The 22,326-nt window shown below is 62.1% G+C and overlaps 1 protein-coding gene across 1 annotated transcript in view; it reads right to left on the bottom strand.

Moving 5' to 3' along the window:
- Positions 1-1,255: 1,255 nt before the first annotated feature.
- The window catches only part of CDK12 (cyclin dependent kinase 12), a 36,150-nt gene continuing 15,079 nt past the window's right edge, over positions 1,256-22,326 (bottom strand). Inside the window, exons 4-14 of the mRNA XM_029075281.2 lie at positions 19,501-19,640; positions 18,191-18,361; positions 14,758-14,947; positions 13,072-13,128; positions 12,379-12,480; positions 10,665-10,742; positions 9,711-9,827; positions 7,960-8,091; positions 6,470-6,684; positions 5,107-5,553; positions 1,256-2,262 (exon numbers count right to left, since the gene is read on the bottom strand). Coding sequence (XP_028931114.1) covers positions 1,556-2,262; positions 5,107-5,553; positions 6,470-6,684; positions 7,960-8,091; positions 9,711-9,827; positions 10,665-10,742; positions 12,379-12,480; positions 13,072-13,128; positions 14,758-14,947; positions 18,191-18,361; positions 19,501-19,640 — 2,356 coding nt within the window. The 3' untranslated portion in view covers positions 1,256-1,555. The remainder of the gene's footprint in view (positions 2,263-5,106; positions 5,554-6,469; positions 6,685-7,959; positions 8,092-9,710; positions 9,828-10,664; positions 10,743-12,378; positions 12,481-13,071; positions 13,129-14,757; positions 14,948-18,190; positions 18,362-19,500; positions 19,641-22,326) is intronic.

Genomic DNA, 22,326 nt, shown 5'->3' with positions numbered 1-22,326 from the left:
ACTCTGCACCTCCTCACCTCCTCGGTCCCTACCCCGTCTCACTGCGCCACGCCTAAACTGACCCTCAGCTCTCCCCTGGGGCCAGGAAGGTTGAACCTCCGGAAGGCAGAGCCTTGGGCCTCCGTCCTTCCCTCCCAACACGCTCGCCAACCGCCCGAACCCGGCCCTCCTCTCTTTCCCATCTGGGCTAAGGCGAGGTTCTCTTCCGGCAAGTCATGACCCACCTGGCTTTTCAGGGAAGAGGAAAAAAAAAAAAAAGAGGAGCTTCCCGCAGGGCAAACGGAAAGGTACAATGACATCTGTCCCTTCCCCTTCCCGACGTCCACCTCAGAGCGACGGAACCGGGCGTCGCTACGCCTCCTTTGGGGAACGCCCCCCGCTTCCCGCCTCACCCCACGTCTTGCCTCTTCAGACCTCGGCTCCCTCCCCCGGGGAGGGCCGGGGGACCCTGGGGTTCGGGCCGCAGAAATCCAGATTCCACCCCCGTCCCCGCCAGCCAGCCACGCGCTCGGGAAGGGACTCCCCGGCCCGAACCGATTTCCAACACCTGGAATGGAAGAGTTACAGAAAACAGCCTTGGGGTTTGAATTTCCTTTCCTTTATTTCAAAAAAAAAAAAAAAAAAGAAAAAAAAGAAAAAAAAATCAATCATCCCAGGCTCTCGAACTTCTAAGAGGCTAAATCTCCCCACGTGAATGTCTGGAAAGGGGGGGAAAAAAAAAATCTAAAAATCAAAAACCCCCATGACCTTTCCAGCTCAGGTGAGAAGGAAGACCAGGGGAAGTGGAGGGAGAAAAGAAAAGGTCCTTCTGTCAGCTTCCCCCTGTGGCCTGACGCCGGGGTCCCGGGAGAGGGACGCTCACCCTTCCAAACGGGCGGCTGGCCTGGGGGGGGCGGGGAGGGGGGAAGAAGAAAGAGAGGCTGTGTCCTCAGCAGCGGGTCCACAAGGAAGCAAGACGTGCAGAGGCACGGAGAGTGAAGGGAGGGGGCGGAGGTAGAGGAGACTCCCACCCTCCCCCCACCCCCGGCCAGCCCACGCGCCCTCGCTTCTTTTCCCTGAGCCCAGGAGGGGCCGCCATGGCTCCGATTTCATCGATTTTGTAAAAAAAACGAAAAAGAGAGAGGAGGGAATCAAAAAATCAAACACTTCACCGGAAGATGGGGGGTGGGGGGGGGGCGGGGTGGAGGGGAGGAGAGGACGGTGGAAGAGCCGCCTTTTTCTGACCTCTGCCCGAGAGCCGGATCCCTCTCCCCCCCCCCCCCCCTCGCTAACCGAGGGCTCTGAGCTGCGAGAACGATTCCGTGACCCGCCGCCCCGCCCCCCCGGCCGGTGCCCGGGCCCGAGACGGCCGCTCCCCCCCCGGCCCGACGGGGAGGGAGGAGGGCCGGGGTCATCTCTTAGGCGAGCAAGCAAGCGGGGGGACCTGACTCGGAACCCAGCGGTGGCCAAGTGTCACCACCTCACCCGGGCAGACGATACCGCCGAAGGACTCGGGGCTGAGGGGCAGAGGGCCAGAGCGTTGCGGGGAGGCCTCGGGGAGAGTGGAGTCTTTGGGTTAATAAGGAACCCCTCTCCCCCGGCCCCCTCGGGGGGGCACTCTCCCCGGGCCCCTGTAGAGCTTCCCGTAAGCGGGGGACTGCGCGGGGGCCCCCCAGCCGAGCCCCGCGCCTGAGCCGCCGGGACCGGCGGCTCCCGACCCCAGCTCCCCGTAGTTCTGGATCTTGGCCTCGGCGGGCACCGCGGCGTTGTTGCCCCCCTCGGCCTTCGGGAAGGGCTGCCCGACGGCCGAGTGCAGCGCCAGGGGCACCCGGGCGAAGCGCAGGTCCTGGTCCCCGGGGAACTGCACGGAGCCCGTGCCCTGGTAGCCGCTCGCCTCCCCGAGGTGGCCCGCGGGGCCCGAGAAGGTCCTGCCCTTGGCCAGGGTCTGGGCCAGAGGTTCCGTCAAGGCCGGGCCGGGGCCGCGGTCGTCGGTGTCGGCGGAGCCGAAGCCCGCCTCGGGCCCGTCGGCGCCGTAAGTCCTGGCCGGGAGCGGGCGGGCGTACTCCACGGGCCGCGGGGCCTGGTGCTCGTTGGGAAGGTGGCCGGGGGGCTCGGCTTCGGGCTGGGTCAAAAGCTGCAGCAGGGCCGCCGTCACGGCCGGGTTCAGGTCCGGGGCGGCCCCGGGGAGATCGCTCTCGACCGGAGCGGGCGGCGGCGGCGCCGGCGGGGGTCCCGGAGGTTCGGGGGGTCTCTTCTCCGGCGGAAGGACGTGGGGAGGACAGGCTGTGGAAGGGTAACTCCTTTAAAACACCGGCTTGAAATTCACCCGGGGAACGCGCCCCTCAAGTCGTGCCCAGACTTGCGTGAGCGCGCGCGTGCGCACAGACGCGCACCACCCAGCAGTGAAGAGGATCAGATCACGCAAGAGTGGGCAAGTGAAAACAATTAAACGATCGAGAGCACCCCGGTCCCCTGGCTGGTTCTGGGTGCGGCTGTGACAGCTAATACGTTATAAGCTCAAGAGGCTTCCTGGAGCCCCTTTTGGGGGGGCGGGGGGGGTGGGGGGGCTCCTCTTCGGCCTTCCAGGGTCGGTTTCCCCCGAGTGGGGCCCACAGCTCGGGACCAAGAGCCAGTTGAGACCAAGGCACAGAGGAAGAAGGGGCCGGAAGCATTCTGCCTGCAGAGCAGCGGCGCCTGGGGGGTCTGGAGGTCGGCCAGAAGCGAAATTTTCTGAGGTTCCGGGTGGCGGTGGGGGACGGGGACGGACGCATCAACCAGGCAAACTCATCCCTTCCCTTACAGGGTGACTCCGATCTCCCGAGCTAGGTCACTCTTCCCGCCCCTGACCCGGCCCCCTACCTTCTAACCCCCTTCTAGACCGTCAGCTCATCGTGGGCAGGAAATGTGTCTGTTGACTGTTATACTGTACTCTCCCAAGCGCTTAGTACGATGCTCTGCACACGGTAAGCGCTCGATAAATACAACTGACTGACTGACTGGGCATTCTCCTGCCCCCCTCCCCAACTGCCCCTGGTCTCAGCCTTGTCCTTCCCCGGTCTGGGTTCTCCATCCACTGGCCCTCGGTCCCGGGCCACCTCCAGGGGAACGGGGGCTAGCCGCCCGGCGTGCCGGGCGGACGAGGAGAGCCGCCGCTGACACCCCACGGGGCCTCCCGGGACAGGGATCCCGATCCACCCCCCCCGGGACGGCCAAGCGGCCGACGTTCAGCGGGGACTTCCCGAGGCTGTGGCGGGGAGCCCATCCCCTCCCCCGCGGGGCCTGCCGCCGCCTCCCCGGGGATTCCAACCTCCCCCGCGGAGGATCCTCAAGAGCGGCTGGGGCGATTCCTTTCCGGCGAGGGGGGAATTGGATGGGAAAGCCCTCTGAGCCTCGGTGGCCGATCCCTCCCCTGGCCTTATACCCTCCTTGAGCCCGAGACCTGCCAGAGATACTTTTCTGAGCAACCCCGCCCTTCGCATTGGCTCGCTGGAGCTGCAGAAGGCCAAAAAACATCGAGACGCTCTACTCTCGGAGGCAAAGCTGGCAGCGTAAAGCGTCCCGGCCGATCCCCGTGGCGCCCTGGGGATTCCCCACGTGCTTCCTCCGTGGGTGGACTCGGGATCTTTCGGCACCCTTGGGCCCCACCCTCGGGCCGACCCTCGGCTTCCCCGCCTGCTACCGGAGGGAAGGGAGAGCTCGGCGGCCGGCGGCCGACCAGCCGGAGGAAGGGGTGAGAGCGACGGAGACGGTTCCCCGGCGGGAGCCGGAGGGCGTCCTCCTCTCCGGGGTCCCCTCGAGTCCACGATCCCGGGGGCTAAAAACGGGTCGCCTCACAGCGACCCGTGCCCCGGGGCTGGCGCGGGGCCAGTCTCAGACGACCGGGATCCTACCGTCCCTCCCGGGAACCGGCCCGACCGACGGACAGGTCCTCCCTCTCCCTCGGGACGCTGCCTGGGGGAAGGAGCCAGCGAACAGGGGCGTGGGCCAAAGGGAAGGAGGAGGGGCCCTCAACTGGACGGGCCGGTCAGACCACCTGGTTTCATTCAACTGAACTTATCGAGCGCCTACTGCGCGCAGAGCACTGGCAGTGGCGGGGAGGGATGAGGGAGGCAAATCACTTCCACTGCCTTCCCCTTCCAGAAGGCAGCTCCACCTTCCAGAGCCACGGGTCGGCTGAGATAGGCTAGCGAACGCAGGGGCTGGGGAACTCCTCCTGGTTTAGGGGAGGAAACCAGAGCCTTTCCCTTTCCGGCACCAATTCAACTGGCACCACTCACTCGGGCAGGGAGCCGGGGAGGAGCTGGGGTCCGGAACGGAAGCGCTTTGGGCCACGGGGCCTCAGAGAGCTCAGTGAGCTCCCTTCTCTTGGGGCGGAGGTCGATACAGAGCACCAGGCCTTCTCCCTGCCCGGCACCTAGCCTAGCACCTGCCTCCCGAGAACCCCCGCGGGCCGTCGTGGCTGCCCCAAGGGCCGCGGCCCTCTCTGAGCCACTGAGACGCGAGCCGAGCCCGACCCCGGCGGCGGGGCGGGACACGACGCCTTGCCTTCGGTCCACGACCTCTAGCCCTTCCAGTCCTCCCACCCCGATGTACTCTGGGCCCGGGAAAGAGGGGCGAAAAATGAGGCACGGGCGTTTCCTACCCCCAGGACGGCCAAAGCTGCCTCGTGTGGAAGCGTTACGATCACTCGGTTTCACCGGGCTCGTCGACCCGCTCTCGATTCACCAGGTTCGGCCCTGGCCCGAAACCCCGGGGGGCGACCGCTCTGGGGTCTGGGACGGGAGTGGGGTGGGCCCACCAGTCTATCAGACCGCACGCAGGGAGGGAGGGAGGGAGGGAGGGAGGACGGTCTGGTCCCGAGGTCAGGCGCCTGAACGTGGAACCCGTCCCGGATCGGAGACGGACCCCGAGCCGAGGCCCCGGAACCCATCACGCCTACCCGGGGCGAGGGCCGCCAAGGGCCACGGGGGCCGGGTACGGCCCGAGCCCCGAGGGACGGGAAATCCAATCTCGGCCGCTACGCCGAATCCCTCGGGCCGACTCCCCTGACTGACCGATAAGGACCCGGAGAAGCCGCCCCGGGGCTTTACGGGGCTCCCGGAGGGGCCGGGGGCCGGCTCTCTTTACCTGCGGCCTCCTCCTGCGGCACCGCGGGACTTCTCCGAGACCCCTGCGGCCCACTCTTCTCCCCGTTGCTCTCCTCCAGGCCTCCCGCCGGCTCCTGGGACTTCATCAGCTGGCTCAACAGGACCGCCAGGACGTTCTGGACGTCGCCCGCCGTGCCCGGGGCGTCGGGGACCGTCTGCTCGGGCGGCGCCACCGTGGCGGCCCGGGGGGCCTCCTTGGCGGCCTCCTCCAGGGCGAGGCGCTCCGAGTCCCGCTGCTGGGAGGTGGCCTCCGTCAGGGCGTTGATGGACTGGTTGAGGGCCTCCAGCTGCTGCTGCATCTCCGGGTTGGAGTGGACGTTGAGCAGCTGTGCCATCTGGGGGACGCTCAGGTCCGTCTGGCTCTGCAGCAGGTTCAGCAACACGGCCAGCTCGCTCTGGTTCAGCTGCTGCGTGATGTCCCCGAGGCCTGCGCGGAGAAGGGGAGCGGCACCGTCACCGGAGGGGAGGGCGGGGGCTCACCCGGCCCCGAGCGGGACCGCCGCCAGGCCGGCCGCCCCCGGCACCCCGCGTCCCCAGAGCCCGCGACCGTCCGTAGCCGGTGCCCCGGGGCCTCCCCTCACAGGAACGGCGGGTTGGCCGTCCCGCCGGCCACCCATCCTGCCCCTCCGAGGCCATGACGCTTCAGTTACCGACGGTAACCGCGGGACCCGTTCGGCGCTACGCGCCAGGCGCCGTTCTAAGCGGCGGGGTAGTCAGCAGATAATCGGGTCGGACACCGTCCCCCGTCCCGCGTGGGGCTCGCCGTCTCGGATCCCCGTTTTACAGACGAGGGAACCGAGGCCCAGAGAAGCGAAGCGACTCGCCCGAGGTCACACGGCCGACACGCGGCGGAGCCGGGATCAGAACTCAGGTGCCTCCGACTCCCAGGCCCGGGCTCTAGCCGCTGCGTCACGCGCGACATCTGCCGACCTCCTCGCCCCGTTACCCGGGATGCCTGACCCAGGAAGACCTCAGGCCTCCGGATAAAAACCGCTCGTCTCATCCTCGCCTTCGAAAACAGGGAGCTATCCCCCAGGGACGAGCAGCCAGTTTGACGGGGCGCGGGGGGGAAGAACTGCCTTAGCAGTTCTTCGAGGGGTCTCCTTGAGGGGAGGGGCCGAACAGGGAGGGGCAGGGAGCCGGAGCGGTCGACGGCCGAAAGAGGTCACTCCCAGCCGGCCCATCCTCCGGTCCGGGCCACCCGGGTGACCGACGGGGGCCCGGTGGGGCCGACCCAGGCGAGGGAACTCGGCACACCCCAGGTCCACGCGGGAGGTCACCCGTCTCCCCTCCGATCACCGTCACCCAGAGGCCTCCGCGGGCGACCTTCGAGCGGCTCTGACCTGTGGCGTCCCCCGCCCCGGGCTCATCCTTGACGGGCGGGGGCTGAGGCGGGGCCGGGCTGCTGTTCTTCACAGGCTCCAGACTGGCCCCCGAGGTAGTTTCTTTGCGCGAGGCCTTGGACAGCGGCGGCTCTTCCGCCGCGCTGCTGCTCTGCCGCTGTTGCCGCCGTCGCTTCTTGCTCCACAGCTCGTGACAGTCCTGCCAGTGGGGGAGGCTGGACACGGGGGAAGCAAGGAGAACCGCCGGGGACGAATGAACGCCTTCCGGCAAGCCGTGCCCGGAGCGGCCCTGCCGGCCGGGGCCCGGAGATCCCCCGGGGCTTGGCTGCCGCCCCCGGGCCCTCCCTCTCTCTCCAAGTAGCCCGGGGGAGGGAGGGCTGAGCTGGGGATGCGCTCCGAGGCCTGGGCCGGCCCGGCCCGACACCCTGCACCGTCGCCGGAGCTTCAGAATCATTTACAGACCGGCGGGGCCGGGAGGGAGGGCCGAGGCCTAGGCTCCCTCTGCCTCACCCGGCTTCCTTCCCCGGGGAACCCGCCGCTTGCCCGGGCAGCTTCTGGGTCCCGTTAGCCCCCCTCTTCTTAGCGCCGCGGCGCGTCCCCAGCCACGACCCCGCAGAGGCTGATTACGCCTCTCCCTACCACCCGCCGTTCTGAGCGAGCGTTCGCTCTCTCTCCCCCTCCCTCAGCGCCGATAAAGGCCCGGAAGTTTGACGTGAGAACCGGAGTCCGCACCGTTCCCTGTACAAGCAAGGAGCGGAGGGGACGCCTTCGACGGCTCCTGCCCCTCTGCCCGGGAGGGCAAGGGGGGACCCCGACGCCTGCCGAGGGGCTGGTGGGGCGGGAGGGCGCGGGGACCAGGTGGGGGGGTTGGTCACAGAGACGCTGGCGTGGAAATCCCAAGGGAAGGGAACACAGTGAACCGGTGGGGATGTCGCCGGGGGCCTGGGGCGTCCTCCCTCTTCGTATCTGACGGACGACGACTCCGCCCCTCTTCAGAGCCTTATCGGAGGCCCATCTCCTCCAAGAGGCCTTCCCTGACTGAGCGCTCCTTTCCTCTCCTCCCACGCCTTTCCGCGTCGCCCTGACTCGCTCCCTTTATCCATCCTCCGACGCAGCCCCATCACCCTTCCGTACATACCTATAACTGATCTATATCAACGTCCGTCTCCCCCTCCGGACTGCGAGCTAGCTGTGGGTAGGGAATGCGTCTGCTATGTTGCTGGCCTACTCTCCCAACCGTTCAGTACAGCGCTCCGCGCACGGTAGGCACTCAGATACGGCCGACCGCCTGATCGCGGGTTCAAGGACGCGTGCCGTGGGGACGACAGACGCTAAGTCTACCGACGAAAGGGAAATCCGAGGCCGTCCACGAGGCGCCTCCCCCATACTCTGTCCCCCCGGGTGTTTCAGACGGCTCAGATTTCGGCCTGCAGGGGCCCAGGGCACAGCTCTCCCCTCGGGGCCAGCTCCCGGCCAATCCCGCAACTTACTCCGGGGGAGCCATTTTGCTGAGCTCGACGTCTCTGAGGAAGTCGCTCTGCAGGGCCTGCTCGGCCGTGCACCGCTTGTTGGGATCCAGCGTCAGCATGCGGTCCAGCAGGTCGAGGGCGGCCGAGGGAATGCTGGGGGGGCGGCGGGGGAGAACCAGACAGCACGGGGCTACCGTGAACAAGGCGATTCCAACATCCCCGTCCCCGGGCCGCGAGAACCCGCGTCTAGCAGCAGCCTCCGGGCCGGCGAGGGGAGGGGAGGGGAGGGACACCGAAGCTTCAGGGTGATCGGAGGGTGGACGGACAGGGCGGCACATCTGGGAGAGGGGAGGGAGAGGAAGCGACTGGCTCCGAAGCGGTTTAGCCGGAAAGGTGACCGAGGTGTCCTGGCTGGGAACCGGAGCGGAAGGGTAGCTGACGGGGCCCTTTCTGAACGGTTCCTTTAGCGGGACAACCCGACCGCTAACTCTCGGTATTACGGCTCAGCGGCGAGAGCGTGGGACCGGGGGTCCGGAGGCCCCGGGCTGTAGTCCCAGCCCAGCTGCTGGTCTTCTCTGTGACCCCGGGAAAGGTACTTAACGCCCCTGGGCCTCCGTTTCCTCAAATGGAAAACGGGGCTAAGATACCTGCGCTCCCCACCTGCGACGGAGCACCGGAAGGGGGCGGAGAGGAACGTCGTTTGGTCTGATTGTACCTCACACCCGGTCCGGGGCTTAACACGGTGCTTGGCACTTAGCAAGCACCCACCCTGACGAATCCCTCGGGGCCGAAGCAGTGCCCGGCACCTAGGAGGTAGGAACGGCGTGGCTCAGTGGATAAAACATGGGCCTGGGAGTCAGAAGGTTCGAATCCCAGCTCCACCACGTCTGCTGTGTGACCCTGGGCAAGTCACTTAATTTCTCTGGGCCTTGGATACCTCATCTGCAAAATGGGGATCAAGAGTGCAAACCCCAGGGGGGACAGGGGCTGTGTCCGACACCATTTGCTTTAATCTGTCCCGGCGCCTGGCCCAAAGTAAGCGCTTAACAAATGACGCGATTATTTAGAAGCAGCCTGGCGCGGCCATAGGGCGTGGGCCTGGGAGTCACGGGTTCTAATCCCGGCACCGCCACGTGTCTGCTGAGTGACCTCGGGCGAATCATTTCACTTCTCTGTGCCTCAGTGACCCCATCTGTAAAATGGGGACGGAGACCGTGAGCCCGACGTGGGACAGGGACCTAGTCCAACCTGATCTGTATCCATCCCCGCGCTCAGGACAGTGACTGGCACGTAGTAAACGCTTAATACCGTAATAACAACCGGAAAACGGAAGAGTCCTAGAATGGGCGGAGGGTGGGCGTCTCTGCCACCGTCAAGGGACGACAGGCAGGGGAGACCTGAATTTCCAGCTGCACCGGGATCGGGGCCTCCATTCGCCAGAACGGGTGGGAGCTTGGCCGTCTCGGCCTGAATCGCGCCTGGATTCGATCGGATCGCCGGACCTTATCTCGGGGGACGGGACTGGGGTCGCCTGAGCCAGACAGCGTCCGGGCGACGCGGCCAGGTTCCTCGGCTCTTATTCCGGCCCCCGTTCTGATTTAGAAAACCCCCACCGCTCCCAGGCTGGAACAGGCTGGCGGCCGGAGGGGACGGGGGATTTACCCTGTGGTGAAGGAGGGGCAGGACCGCGGGTCAGAGCCCCGGGTCGAGGCTGAGAGAGAAAGCTTTGCTAAGTGAAAAGGGCGCCGGGGACCCGCTCCTGTGAGACTCACAAAGAGAACTCCTCCCGCAGCCGTCGCCGGTACTGCTTCTTGGGTTTCATGGTGTTGAAGTAGGGCAGCTTGATGACGTCGGGCCACACGGCCGGGCAGGGGCTGCCGCACAGCCGGCTGCGAGAGAAGCGGGGACCCGGCGGGCCGTGAGTCAGCGCCCCCCCCGGCCCCCGCCGCCTCCCGCACGCCCCCGGCCCCTGGCTGTCTCTACCGAAAGGCGGGTGCAGGCGGGCCACAGAGAAGAGATCTCTCTCCCTTGCCCTCGGCCACCCCTGGTTGGCCATTAATCGGCACCCCAAATCCCCAAACACCGGAATCCCGGCTCCGCTCTGGACTCGCCAACCGGGTGCGGGATAGTAGACGTCCACGGCGGCTGCTCCCGACTCCGCTAACTACACGGGGGTACGAGAGACCACTGCTTTTGGCGGTCGGGGGGATTTCAGGGACCTCCACGGTCCTCGCCGAATTCCGGTCACCACGGGGGCTGGCCCCGGGCTCAGCGAGGGGAGGCCGAATCCTACTTCCCAAGCACTTAATCCAGTGCTCCGCACACAGTGAGCGCTCCGTAAATACGACCGAATGAACGAATGAGGCGGCCCGGCCACGGTTCCCCGTGCCTCGGGGCAGCCGAGTTTGAACGGGTGACTGGGAATGCCCCAGACTTTATTTTGAATCAGTCAATACGACCGACTGGTTTATCCCACGCACCCCTCTGGCAAAGTAATCAATGACTCCAGTGTGAAAGGACCTGGAGCCCCCAGGCTAGCCAACACCCTACAGAGACTCAGACATACCGGGGAAAGTCTCGCTAGCACAGCGGCTACAATAACCAAGGGGCTTATCGTTTCTCCATATAAATGGGGCGGATCTGCTGCCCCATCGGGGATCGCCTACGCACACTTTCTCACGCGTGCTCACGTGCACGGGTCACACAGATACGCGCGCGGCTTTTACCTGATGAGTTCTAGCTGTGCCAGTTCCAGATTGGCTTGGAAAATGGGCTTCTTTGTAAACAGTTCCCCGAGAATGCAGCTGGGAGGAGCAAAAGCGACAGGTCAGGATGGGGAACCCGGAGCGTGCCCCTTCTTCCCAAACTCAGTCTCGTGCAAGGTGCCCGGTGGGTGCGGGCACGGGGAGGGCGCGGCAGACGGCCTCTACTCGAGGGAGCCGGCGGGCCGGGCACGGCCCCTCCTCGGGTTCCGCAGCAGAGCGGGGCCGATTCCGGGCCCCGCGGGCGGCGGGAGCCGGGGCCGGGTCGGGACGGCTCCCCCAGGGGTCCGCGGCCCCCAGCCCGCTGCGATCTGCATTTCCCCAGCCAAGCAAATGTCCGGTGGAGAGCGGAGGGGGCCCACCCAGTCACACCTTTGTTCTGGAGAAATCACTTTCTCGTCTCGCGGAAAACACAACCAACCACTTAATTCTCCCCCGGCGGGCAACGGGTCAGGTGGAAAGCGCTTGCTGTGAGAGGTAACAATGGCCAAAACCTCTTTTTTGGGTGCTCGCTTCCAGAAAGACCCAGGTCTACCTCCCCATTCTCTGCCTTGGGTCTGCGCTTTGGCGACGGGAGACATCTGGGAGCGGGGTGCCCAAGCCGGATGCCAACAGTTTTTCCAGGCCCAAGGGATGCCCTTCTGGGGTCGAGCAACTGGGCTCGGGCCCGCAAACCTACGGGCCGGCCGGCGGGGGGCCCGGATCAGCCGGCGCCCGCTCCCGTCGACCGGGCCTCGCCGGTGTCTTGCAGCACCGGCTTTGCGCCGCCCCCTCCGGGCCCTTCCCGCTCCAAGAGGGATGGGGCCGGAACCGATTCCGGCTCTGGCGAGAACTGCCGAGTCATCTGCTCGGCTCCAGGAGCCAGCATGGTGGCCGCCGGCGACGTGAGAGGCAGCGGAGGACGCAGCTGGATTTCCGGACCGCAGAGAACATCGGCTGTGCCGGCGGTACCGAGTTCCCTCAGAGAACCCGGCTCCGGGAACGCCCGCCTGCAGGACGCCTCCCCCCGCCGGACGCAGACGGCGAGCTCCCGCCGATACAGAAGGGGGGATCGCTCGGGCCCAACCGGATGGGCGGCAGCCCAGACTGGGTGCTTGGTTTCCCCAGCCTCTCGACGCCCGGCCACGGGCAGCCTCCCGCTTGCCGCTCTCTCCAGCCCTTGCGGTAAAAGTGACCCTCTGTCCCGCAGGGTTGGGTGAACTGAGATCAGAGCTCCATCTCCCGGTACATCTTAACGGGGCGTTAACTTTAGAGCCTTAGTCGTGACAATTTAAATGCTAATACTATCAAAGCAAACAGTCCAGAACACAAACGCACCCAGCTCGAGTCACTAAAATTTAGCTCAAGCTTCATTTGACTTCGGTGGGTAGTCGCAGACCCTCTCCCTCTCTCCCCTCCACCATTTCCCTCCAAATTCGGGAGAGGGGAACCCGACGCTCACTATTTTTAGGACCGTGGTTTTCACGCGGCAGGTTGAGGGTGGAGGAGAGGCTATCGCCAATGTCGGGAAGGACCGAGGGAGGGAGGAATAAGGAAGAGGGAAGGTGCAAGTTTTGGGAAAACGCTTTCTGGCCCACTCTCGCTGCTCCGGGGTCGTTCTACGCATTTCTCGGTCCCGAGGTGAAAGACGGGCGAGGGAGAGGAAACGGGACGGATGAGGCGGGTTCGGGCTGCTTACCCACAGCTCCAGACATCTATGGCTGGCGTGTAACGCTCCTCTCCCAGCAGCAGTTCTGGAGGTCGGTACCATAGCGTAATGACCTTATTGGTGTACGGTCGGCTGAAACGGGAGACACGCGGCAATGACGCTCCTCTCGGTCCCCCGGCCCGGAACCCTCGACCGCTTGATTCCAAAGACTGCCTGCTGCGTGACCCGGGACAAGTCGCTTCCCTTCTCTGGGCCTCGTTTCCCCAGCTGTGTAACGGGGGATCGATACCTGCCCTGTTCTCCTGCCCGCTTAGACCGCTTGGCCCTGCTACCCACGAGTGTAGCTTAACAAATACCACGATTACTAAAAAAAATAAGTCCCCGAAGGAGAGCTGCTCCTGTCACTCAAGCCCAGAGTCGGGAGAGGGGAGGGGAGGGAGATGGGGAGGTCATCCGTTGCCGTGGCTGCCCAGCGGCAAGACAGCGGACCCGCCCGATACCGACGCGGACCGGGAGGAAGTCGAGGAAGTCACAACTCCCACTCATTCTCCATTCCGGTCGGGCTTGTTGAACGAGAAGACCGACGAGCCGGGTCACGTTTCACCACCCGGCCGGCTAATAACGGGCCCCGCGGCTCCCTCGCCGTGCCGAGTCCCGAAGCCCCCCGAGAGCAGGGGGCCAGATCCTCGAACCCTCCCTGGTTCTGCCCGGTCAGCGCCTCACCTCTCTTCGGAGCTATAGAGCCGGGCGAGTCCGAAATCCGCCAGTTTGATCTGCCCGCTGGGGAAAAAAACACACACATACACACACACGGAGTTAGTCGTCCAGCCCTCGCCCGTGGTCAACTGTGGAGGCCGGGCTCTACCCCGGGGGGTGAAAAGAGGGTATCCGTCCCGGGCCCCGGAGGAAAGCTCAACGGCTCGGCTCCGGAACACGTCCCCCCCAAAGCTATCCCCTTCAACGTGGCTCAGTGGATAGACCATGGGTCAGATGGACCTGAGTTCTAATCCCAGCTCTGCCGCTCGCCCGCTTGTGACCTTGGGCAAGTCGCTTCGCTTCTCTGTGCCCCGGTCACCTCAACCGGGAAACGGGGATTAAGGCTGCGAGCCCTGCGTGGGACAGGGACTGTGTGCAACCCGATTACCTTGTATCGACCCCAGCGCTTAGTACAGTGCCTGGCACACAGTAAGCGCTTAACACATACCGCTATTATTATTATCGTGGTCCACACTGGGGCTGTAGTGGGCCGACCTGGCTATTGCAAGAGCCAAGAAGGTTTGGGAGAGAAACCGGGCAGTCAAAATGCACGCCTCCCCATCCAGAGCACCCGTCTGACCCCGCTAGAGCCCCCTTCCCCAGAGGACCCCCGCCACGACGGCACCTCCAGCTCCGAGGAGCAAGAATGGCACGGGGGACGGCGCGAGGCCCTCGAGGACTCAGAAAAGGAGCACCGTGGCCTAGTGGAAAGAGCACGGGCCTGGGAGGACCCGGGTTCTCATCCCGCTTCCACCACTTGCCTGCCGTGACCCTGGGAAAGTCATTTCACTTCTCGGTGTCTCGGTTTTCTCATCTGTAAAATGGGGGTTAAATCCTACTCCCTCCGACTCCGGCTGCGAGCCCACGCGGGAGAGGGACCGTGTCCGACCTGACTACCTTGTACTCCAACGTTTGACACATAGTAAGCTCTTAAATATCACTTAAATTTAAAAAAAAAAGAAAAAAAAAAAGGAAACGGGGTAGTGGGCAGAGAAACCAGGCTGGGGCTTGTCAGAACCAGCCCCACCGAAGTCACCACCCCCGGCGTAAGAACCCCTTTACTCACCCCGGGCCCCGCTCCGGCCCCACTTCCAAGTTGGGGCTTGGACCCCCTCCCCGGGCAGGCACAGGCCAAGCCGACGCGGGGCGAGGTGGTCGTCGGTAAGCCGACCGTGACCGGGGGACGGATGCAGAGGGACCCCCTCGGGGGAGACGCCTGTTCTAAGAACTGTTCACAAGCACCCGCAAAATAGGAGGGGCCCGCTTCCTTGGCAGCAGGGGGTCTGAGCCCCGGGTACTGGTGAAGGGGAGGGGACGCGGGGGCAGAGAGCGAGCAGAACACCCTGCAGGAGCGGCGGAGCCTAGCGGCAGGAACACGGGCTTGGGAATCAAAGGACCCGGTTTCTAATCCCGGCTCCTCCACTCGTCCGCCGGGTGGGCAGGTCGCTTCACTATGCCTCAGTTTCCTCAGCTGTAAGATGGGGATTAAGACGCCGAGCCCCGTGTGGCACAGGGACCGAGTCCAACCCGATTATCTTGTATCTGCCCCGAGACTCGCAACGGCCCCTGGCACGCGGTAAGCGCTTAACAGGTGCCGTAACTATTATTGACGAGAGGTCCGCCCCGCCCCGGGCCAGCCAGTCGGGCCGCTACCTGTTGTTGAGCAGAATGTTGGAGCACTTGATGTCCCGATGCAGGAAGTTCTTTTTGTGGCAATAATCCAATCCTTCCATCAGCTGTTTCATGAAAGACTTGATATGGTCCTCGGAAAAATGCACCAGCCCGGACTCGAGCAGCCCCATCAGGTCGTGGTCCATGTATTCAAATACAAGGTAAAAGGCACCTGCGGGGAAAGCGGACGTTGGGATCGACGGGGGCTTCCAGGGCCCCGGCGGGGACGGCTCCGGGGATGGGCAGTGTGGCCCAGTGGGTAGAGCCCGGGCCCGGGAGTCGGAAGGTTATGGATTCTAATTCCCGCCCTGCCACCTGTCTGCTGGGTGACCTCGGGCATGTCACTTCATCTTTCTGGGCCTCAGTTCCCTCATCTGTAAAATGGGAATTAAGACCGTGAGCCCGACGTGCGACAGGGACTGGGGCCAACCTGATTTTTCTATATCTTCCTGGCACACAGTAGGCGCCCAATACGTTATCATCCCTATTATTATTAATAAGGGCTGCCCGATCCTACTGTCCGGTTTGGTGGGGACGGGCCAGCCCCCTCCCCAGCCTCTGAGAGGACACGGCTACGCCCGATTCGCCCAGGACCCCCGACTCGGTCAGTCGATCAATCAGCGGTACCTATCGAATGCCTGCCGCGTGCCCGGGAGAGTACCGGTCAACACAGTTGGTAGATGCCCACAAGGAGCAGGGCTACGCAAAAGTTAAAATAAATTACAGAGAGGGGGAAGAGTTAAAAATGAGAACATCATCTACGCAAGTGCCGTGAAGTTGGGGTGAGTAACAAAGTGCTGAAGGGGGTCCACGGCCAAGTGAACAGTTCCCTGTCTAAGCCCTCGCTTCCTCTTTCCCCCTCCCTCTGCGTCGCCCTGGCTTGATTCCTTTATTCATCACCGCGCCCGGCCCCTCAGCATCTATGTCCGTATTCGTAATCAATTTATTTTTATCAACGTCTGTCTCCCCGTCTAGACGGTCAGCTCGTTGTGGGCAGGGAATGTGGCTGTTGTGTTGTACTCTCGCAAGTGCTTACTCAGTACAGTGCCCCGCACACAACATAGTAAGGTTCAATAGACACGACTGATCTATCGATCGACCGACGCAGAGGGGAGGGCAGGCGGGGGAAATGAGGGCTCAGTCGGGAACGGTCTCTTGGAGGAGAGGTGATTTTAAGAAGGGTTTTGAAAATGAAGAGAACGGCGGACCGTTAGATGCGGAAGGGGAAGGAATCCCAGGCCCGAGGAGGGATGGGGGTAAGGGGACGGAGGTGGGACCGGTGAATCCGAGGTACAGAGACTAGGTTGGCGTTAGAGGAGTGGGATGTGCGGCCTGGGTTTTAGGAGATCAGTGAGGTGTGGGAGCAAGCTGAGCCTGTGGCCAAATCCCGTCGCTTCTCGCTTCACATTTCCAGGTCACCATACTGGTCCAGGCACTTGTCTGCTGCCTCAAACCCCTTCCCTTGACCTCCCCCCGCTGTGAGTCTTTCCCCTCTTCAGTCCCAATTTCCCTCTGCTCCTCAGATCTTTTCCTTTCAACAGTGTTCTCTACAAATCTCCCCGCTCCCCAGAAACGCCCAAGGTTGGCCCGTGGGTCCTCTCCGCGTCAACCAGAAACTCCTGACCATTGGCTTTAAGACCCTCAATCGGTTCTCTCCCTCTTTCCCTCTCTCTTCTCCGACTTCACCCCAGCTCCCGCTCTTGGCTCTCGCAAACGAACCCACTCTGGCCCGGTCTCTCCCACCGCCGATCTCTCGTTCCCGCCCCCCGCCCCCCCACCCACTTCAAATTCGTTCGACCGTAGCTCTATTTTCAGAGTCCTTCTGAAATCACATCCCTGAAAGGAGGCCCTCTCTGATTAATTCCTATTCCTTCCCGACTAACTCCCTCGACTGCCGCTGGAGCATTTCCCTGTTCCCTAAGCACTCACGATCCCCTCAGGCCTTATGTACAGTTCTAGAAGCAGCGTGGCTTAGAGGATAGAGCACGGGCCTGGGAGTCGGGAGTTCACGGGTTCTAATCCCGGCTCCGCCACGTATCTGCCACGTGATCTCGGGCAAGTCGCTTCACTTCCCTGGGCCTCAGTTCCCTCATCCGTAAAACGGGGATTATGAGCGTGAACCCTACGTGGATCAGGGACTGTGTCCAACCTAACCTGAATCTGCTCCAGGGCTTAGAACGGTGCTCGGCACCGAGTAAGCGCTTAACAAATACCGTAATGATAATAATAGTAATTATTCTTCCTAGCCCTAATTTGTTTCGGGGTCGGTCTCCCCCAGTTAGACTGGAAGCTACCTGGGGGGCAGAGATCACATCTACTGTCTCCATCGAACGCTCCCAAGACCGCGTCACTCATTGACCAACCGGGTAGGTGGCTCCCAGGTGTGCCCTCGCGCGTCTGCCGGCGGCCCAGGTGACCCAAATGCATGTGACCGGGGCGACCCACACGCGGAATGGCCCGCGCAACTGTGGAGGCGGCGGGGAGCGGCCAGGCGGCGGGTGGTTCCCGGCACGGTGCCGGGCCGGGGTCCCCCTTGCCCCAGTGTGAGGGGCAAAGAGAAAGGCAGTAGAGAAGTGGCGTGGCCTAATGGATACGGCACGGGCCAGGAGGTCAGAAGGACCTGACTTCTAATCCCGGCCCTGCCCCTTGTGTGCTGTGCGACTTGGGCCGGTCACTTCATTTCTCTGGGCCTCAGCTGCCTCATCTGTAAAATGGGGATTAAGACCGTTAGCCCCCATGTGGGACATGGACCGTGTCCGACCGGATTAGCTTGTAGCTACCCCTAGTGCTTAGTACAGTGCCTGGGACATAGTAAGTGCTCAGCAAATACCATAAAAAAAGAGGGGAGCCCTGTTGTACTTGGGGTCACGTTACTGACCGAGTTTCCGGCCGCGAGTCGGGCCCGAGTTCCCCCGGACCCTCGTCGTGGCCCACCCTAAGGCCCCGCTGGGCAGAGATTCGGGCTGCCCAAACCTGAAGGGCAACTATCGTCGATGAAGGGTCAGCCCCCGACGGCTGGGGTTGCCGGCTGAGGCCTGTCCCAAGGCCGCAAGGAACCCGTGCCGGGAAAGTCAGACAGCTTTTCTTTCCCCCGAGCCTGCTCCCCGGTTGCGGGTGAGTCGGCGAGATGTGGAGGTCCCCACGCCGCTCTGGGAACACAACCGAGGAAGGGATGACTTAGGCGGGCTGCTCAACTCTGGGAGAGGCCTCCGCTCCGCTGCCCAGATTTCAACGTTTTCGGTCGGAGAGCGGCCCCAAGGCCCGGCTGGTCCAACCTCCCAGAGCGGACCGCACGGGGCGGGGGAAGAAGGGCAAAGCGGGACCCCTGCCCCCAGATCCGCCTTCCCCGATTCCCTTGGCCCAGTGTTCCGCAAAAGGTAATAAAGAGCGCCGATGGATCTCCGGCGGCCCTTACCTTTGTCTTTCTTAAAGTCCAGCGCGTCTTGTTTGTCTGTGACAATCTCCTTCATGTTGACGACGCTGCGATGGATCAACTGCCGGAGGATTTTGATCTCGCGAATGGCCGTGATCGGGAAGCCCTCTTTCTCATTGTCCAGACGCACTTTCTTCAGAGCCACCAACTCCCCTGCCGAGACACGTCCCGCTGTCCGTAAACCGTCGTTGCCGCCCGGGACCCCCGGGGCCCCCGCGGAGAGGGTCGGCCGCCCCCCGAGGCCCGCGTCCCCGTCAGGGGATCACGCCTACGCCCGGATGTCCCGGCATCCGGCTACTTAAAGCACACCGATAACCCCCCGAGTCTCGATGCGGATGCTGGTCTCCCTCTTCCGCACCTCCTGTGCGGAAGCAGCTCAGAAGTAATAAACTGTACAAATTGGAATTTCGCCCTTTATCCGCCTTTCTCCCGCTCCCACCGGCCAGCGGGAAGTCGGAGGGGCGGTTAATTCACGGAGAAACGGGCAGGGGAGGAGGAACAGTCCGGGGCTTTGGCAAGCCAGACGCGGGCTTGTCAAACACGAGTCTGTTTATTTTTCTAGCGTACTCTCCCATGCGCTTAGTACAGTGCTTTGCACACAGGAAGCACTCAATAAATACGATTGAAGGTGACTGGAAATCCGAACGGAGGGCACCAACCAGGCCCCGGATGCCAGCTCAGGGAAAACACAGACTGAACCCCCCCCCTTTTCCTCTGTTCCTCCTCCCCTCCCTCTGGTCTATCCCCCTCCCCACCCCACGGCACTTGCGTACATATGTACATATTTATTCTTCTATTTATTTTATTAATGAGGTGCCTATAATTCTATCTACTTTGATGCTATTGATTCCTGTCTACTCGTTTCGTTTTGCTGTCTGTCTCCCCCTTCTAGTCCGTGAGCCCGTTGTTGGGTAGGGATCGTCTCTGTTGCCGATCTGCATTTTCCAAGCGCTTAGTACAGTGCTCTGCACACAGTAAGCGCTCGATAAATACGACCGGCTGACTGAATGACGACACCACCTGCCCGGTTCTTCAGATGCCCGCTGAAAAAGGGACACGAAGGTGTCCTGAAATCCGAGCTCTCTGAGGGGGACGGCGGCGGCTGGCGAACCAACGTGACCCGGGAGGGACGGGAGACCCCGCGCAGATTCGGCCGTGGCTTGACCACCCCTTCGAGGGCCTCGGGACGATTCCATCCAGTCGGGTGTGGGGGCCGGGCGGGGACCTCAGAGGGCCAACGAGGGGGTGGGCCGCCTCCCCCGCCCCCCGTCCTTCATGAGCACGCTCCCTACCGGTGTCTTTGTCCTTGGCTTTGTACACCTGCCCGTAGGTCCCCTCGCCGATAATCCCGATGATGTCAAACTTGTCCACGCAGCGCTTCCCCCAGTCGCTTTCCGTCTGTCTCCTCTCTCCGTAACGAGGACAGCAGATTCTGCAACGGACCAGAAAACGGGTTTGGGGAGGAAGGGCGATAGGGGCGATCTGGGTTTGGGGGGGGGGGGGGAGAGGAGGAGGGTGTCCTCCAAATCCCCACCTAGAACCCAGAGAGGGGCTTTCTGGACAGTTTCCCCTGCCCTTCCATCTGGAGAAACAGCGGGGCTTAGTGGATAGAGCCCGGGCCTGGGAGTCACTTCTCTGGGCCTTGGTTCCCTCATCTGTAAAATGGGGGATTAATAATAATAATGTTGGTATTTGTTAAGCGCTTACTATGTGCAGAGCACCGTTCTAAGCGCTGGGGTAGATACAGGGTAATCAGGTTGTCCCACGTGAGGCTCACAGTCAATCCCCATTTTACAGATGAGGTAACTGAGGCACAGAAAAGTGAAGTGACTCGCCCACGGTCACACAGCCGACGAGTGGCAGAGCCGGGAGTCGAACTCATGACCTCTGACTCCAAAGCCCGGGCTCTTTCCACTGAGCCACGCTGCTTCACAATTCAGACTGTGAGCCCCATGTGGGACAGGGACTTGTCCAACCTGATCAACCTGGGTCTACCCCAGTGTTTGGAACGGTGCTTGGCACATAGTAAGTGTTTAACAAATATTATCATCTCTTGCTCTACAAAGGGAGCAAAGACATTTAACTCAGGGTATACCATCCAACAGAGGTGACACGCAGGAAAATATTTAAACTCCAATGGTAAAAAAAATCAAGAAATCAGCAAGCATACGTATACAGAAGTGCTACGGACAGATATAAATAAGTTCCTCAGTGCGAGAGTGGGCTGTTGGAATTATACGACTCCCTACAGACGACTCCCCAGATCTGTCTCCCTAGCCCTGACTTCACTCCCACTGTTCAATCAGTCGATTATATTTGAGCGCTTACCGTGTGCAGTGCAGTGTACTAAGCGTCTGGGAGAGAACAACATTAGAGTCGGTAGGCAGGTTTCCTGCCCCAAACGGGCAGCTCCTTGGGCCTCCGGGACATCGCCGTGCGGCACCTGGGCGTCAGCGTGTCCGAGGTGGGGGTTCCTATCGTCCCCGCCCTCACGACGACCTTCCCGTTCTCCTCGATGAACCCACCAGCCTTGCAGTCCCATTAGTCGGGAATCTTGTCGTCATCCCCGACTCCTCGCTGCCTTCGGCTCTTACATTCAAGCAGCCATCGAATCCCACCGATTCCTCCCCCTTACTCTAATCTGCCATTCCCTCGCCACCAGCCCCGCCGCTGCGGCTCAAGCTCTTGCTCAGGGGGTGTTCGTTAAGCGCTTACGACGCGTCAGGCACCGTGGTAGACACGAGCTTGGACACCGTCCACGTCCCACGTGGGGTTCAGGGTCCTGATCCCAATTTTACAGATGAGGTAACTGACGTGCAGAAGTGAAGCGACTTGCCTAAGGTCACGCGGTGAACAAGTGTCAGAGCCGGGATAAGAACCCCGGCCTGAGCTCTATCACTCTGTGAGTACTAGGGGAGAGGGAGGCAACGGTGGGGTCACGGGCAAGCTGTTTAACTAATCTGGGCCCAACCTGGTTATGCAGTACTCTCCCGAGCGCAAAGTACAGTGCTTTGCGTACTGTAAGCGCTTAATAAATAGGACTGACTAGGCCTCGCTGCTTCTCTTGTCATATTATCTTATGCCGTCAAGTTGTTTCCAACCCACAGTGACACCACTGACGCATCTCTCCCAGAACGCCCCGCTCTCCATCTGCGATCCTTCCGGTAACGGATCCTTAGAGTTTTCTTGGTAAAAATACGAAAGTGGTTTTCCATCACCCCCTTCCACACGGTAAGCGAGTACTTGCCCTTGATTCTCCCCCACAGCGCTGCTGCCCAGCACGGGTGAGTTTTAACTCGTAGCAGGTGGCCTTCCACTCGCTAGCCGCTGCCCAAACTAGGAATGGAACGGACAGGCCTCTGCTTGACTCTCCCTCCCGTAGCCGGGACCGGTTGAGGACTGGAAACTCTCCAAGTGCAACCCTGAGAGGGGATCTCTTGTCACATTATGATTATTCAATTCATTCGATCGTACTTATTGAGCGCTTACTGTGTACAAAGCGTTTAGAGAAGAAGCGCGGCTTAGTGGAAAGAGCAAGTGGCAGAGGTCACGGGTTCTAATCCCAAGCTCCGCCGCTTATCAGCTGTGTGACTTTGGGCAGGTCACTTCACTTTTCTGTGCCTCAGTGCCCTCATCTGTAAAACGGGGATTGAAACTGCGAGCCTCACATGGGACAGGGACCGCGTCCAGTTCGATTTGCTCATATCCACACTAGTGCACTAGAAGGATTCCTGGCGCATCGTAAGCGTTTAATATATACCATCATTATTATCCAGCAGGATGCCATTTTCCCCATCTTTAAAACCCTGTTAAAATCACATCTCCTTCAGGGAGCCGTTCCTAATCTCTCCTTTCTCCGCCCTATAATTCTCCCTCCCTCTGTGTCATTTATACCCTTAAAGCACTTTGATACTCAACCCATCCCCAGGACACTTACGCTCATATCCTGCTTCCCCTATTTGAATTTATTTTAATGTCTGTCTCCCTGACTTGAATGCTAGCTCCTATAGGGCAGACAACAGATATGCCAACTCTACTGGACTGTCCCAAGCGCTCAGTATAGTGTTCCGCACCCAATAGGCACACATTAAGTAGCGATGACCGATGGATGTCCACCA

Source organism: Ornithorhynchus anatinus, chromosome 11 (assembly GCF_004115215.2).
Source record: "Ornithorhynchus anatinus isolate Pmale09 chromosome 11, mOrnAna1.pri.v4, whole genome shotgun sequence".
In the NCBI taxonomy this organism is placed as follows: Eukaryota; Metazoa; Chordata; class Mammalia; order Monotremata; family Ornithorhynchidae; genus Ornithorhynchus; species Ornithorhynchus anatinus.
Note: the sequence above shows the minus strand (reverse complement) of the source record. Positions and strands in the feature narration are given on the sequence as shown.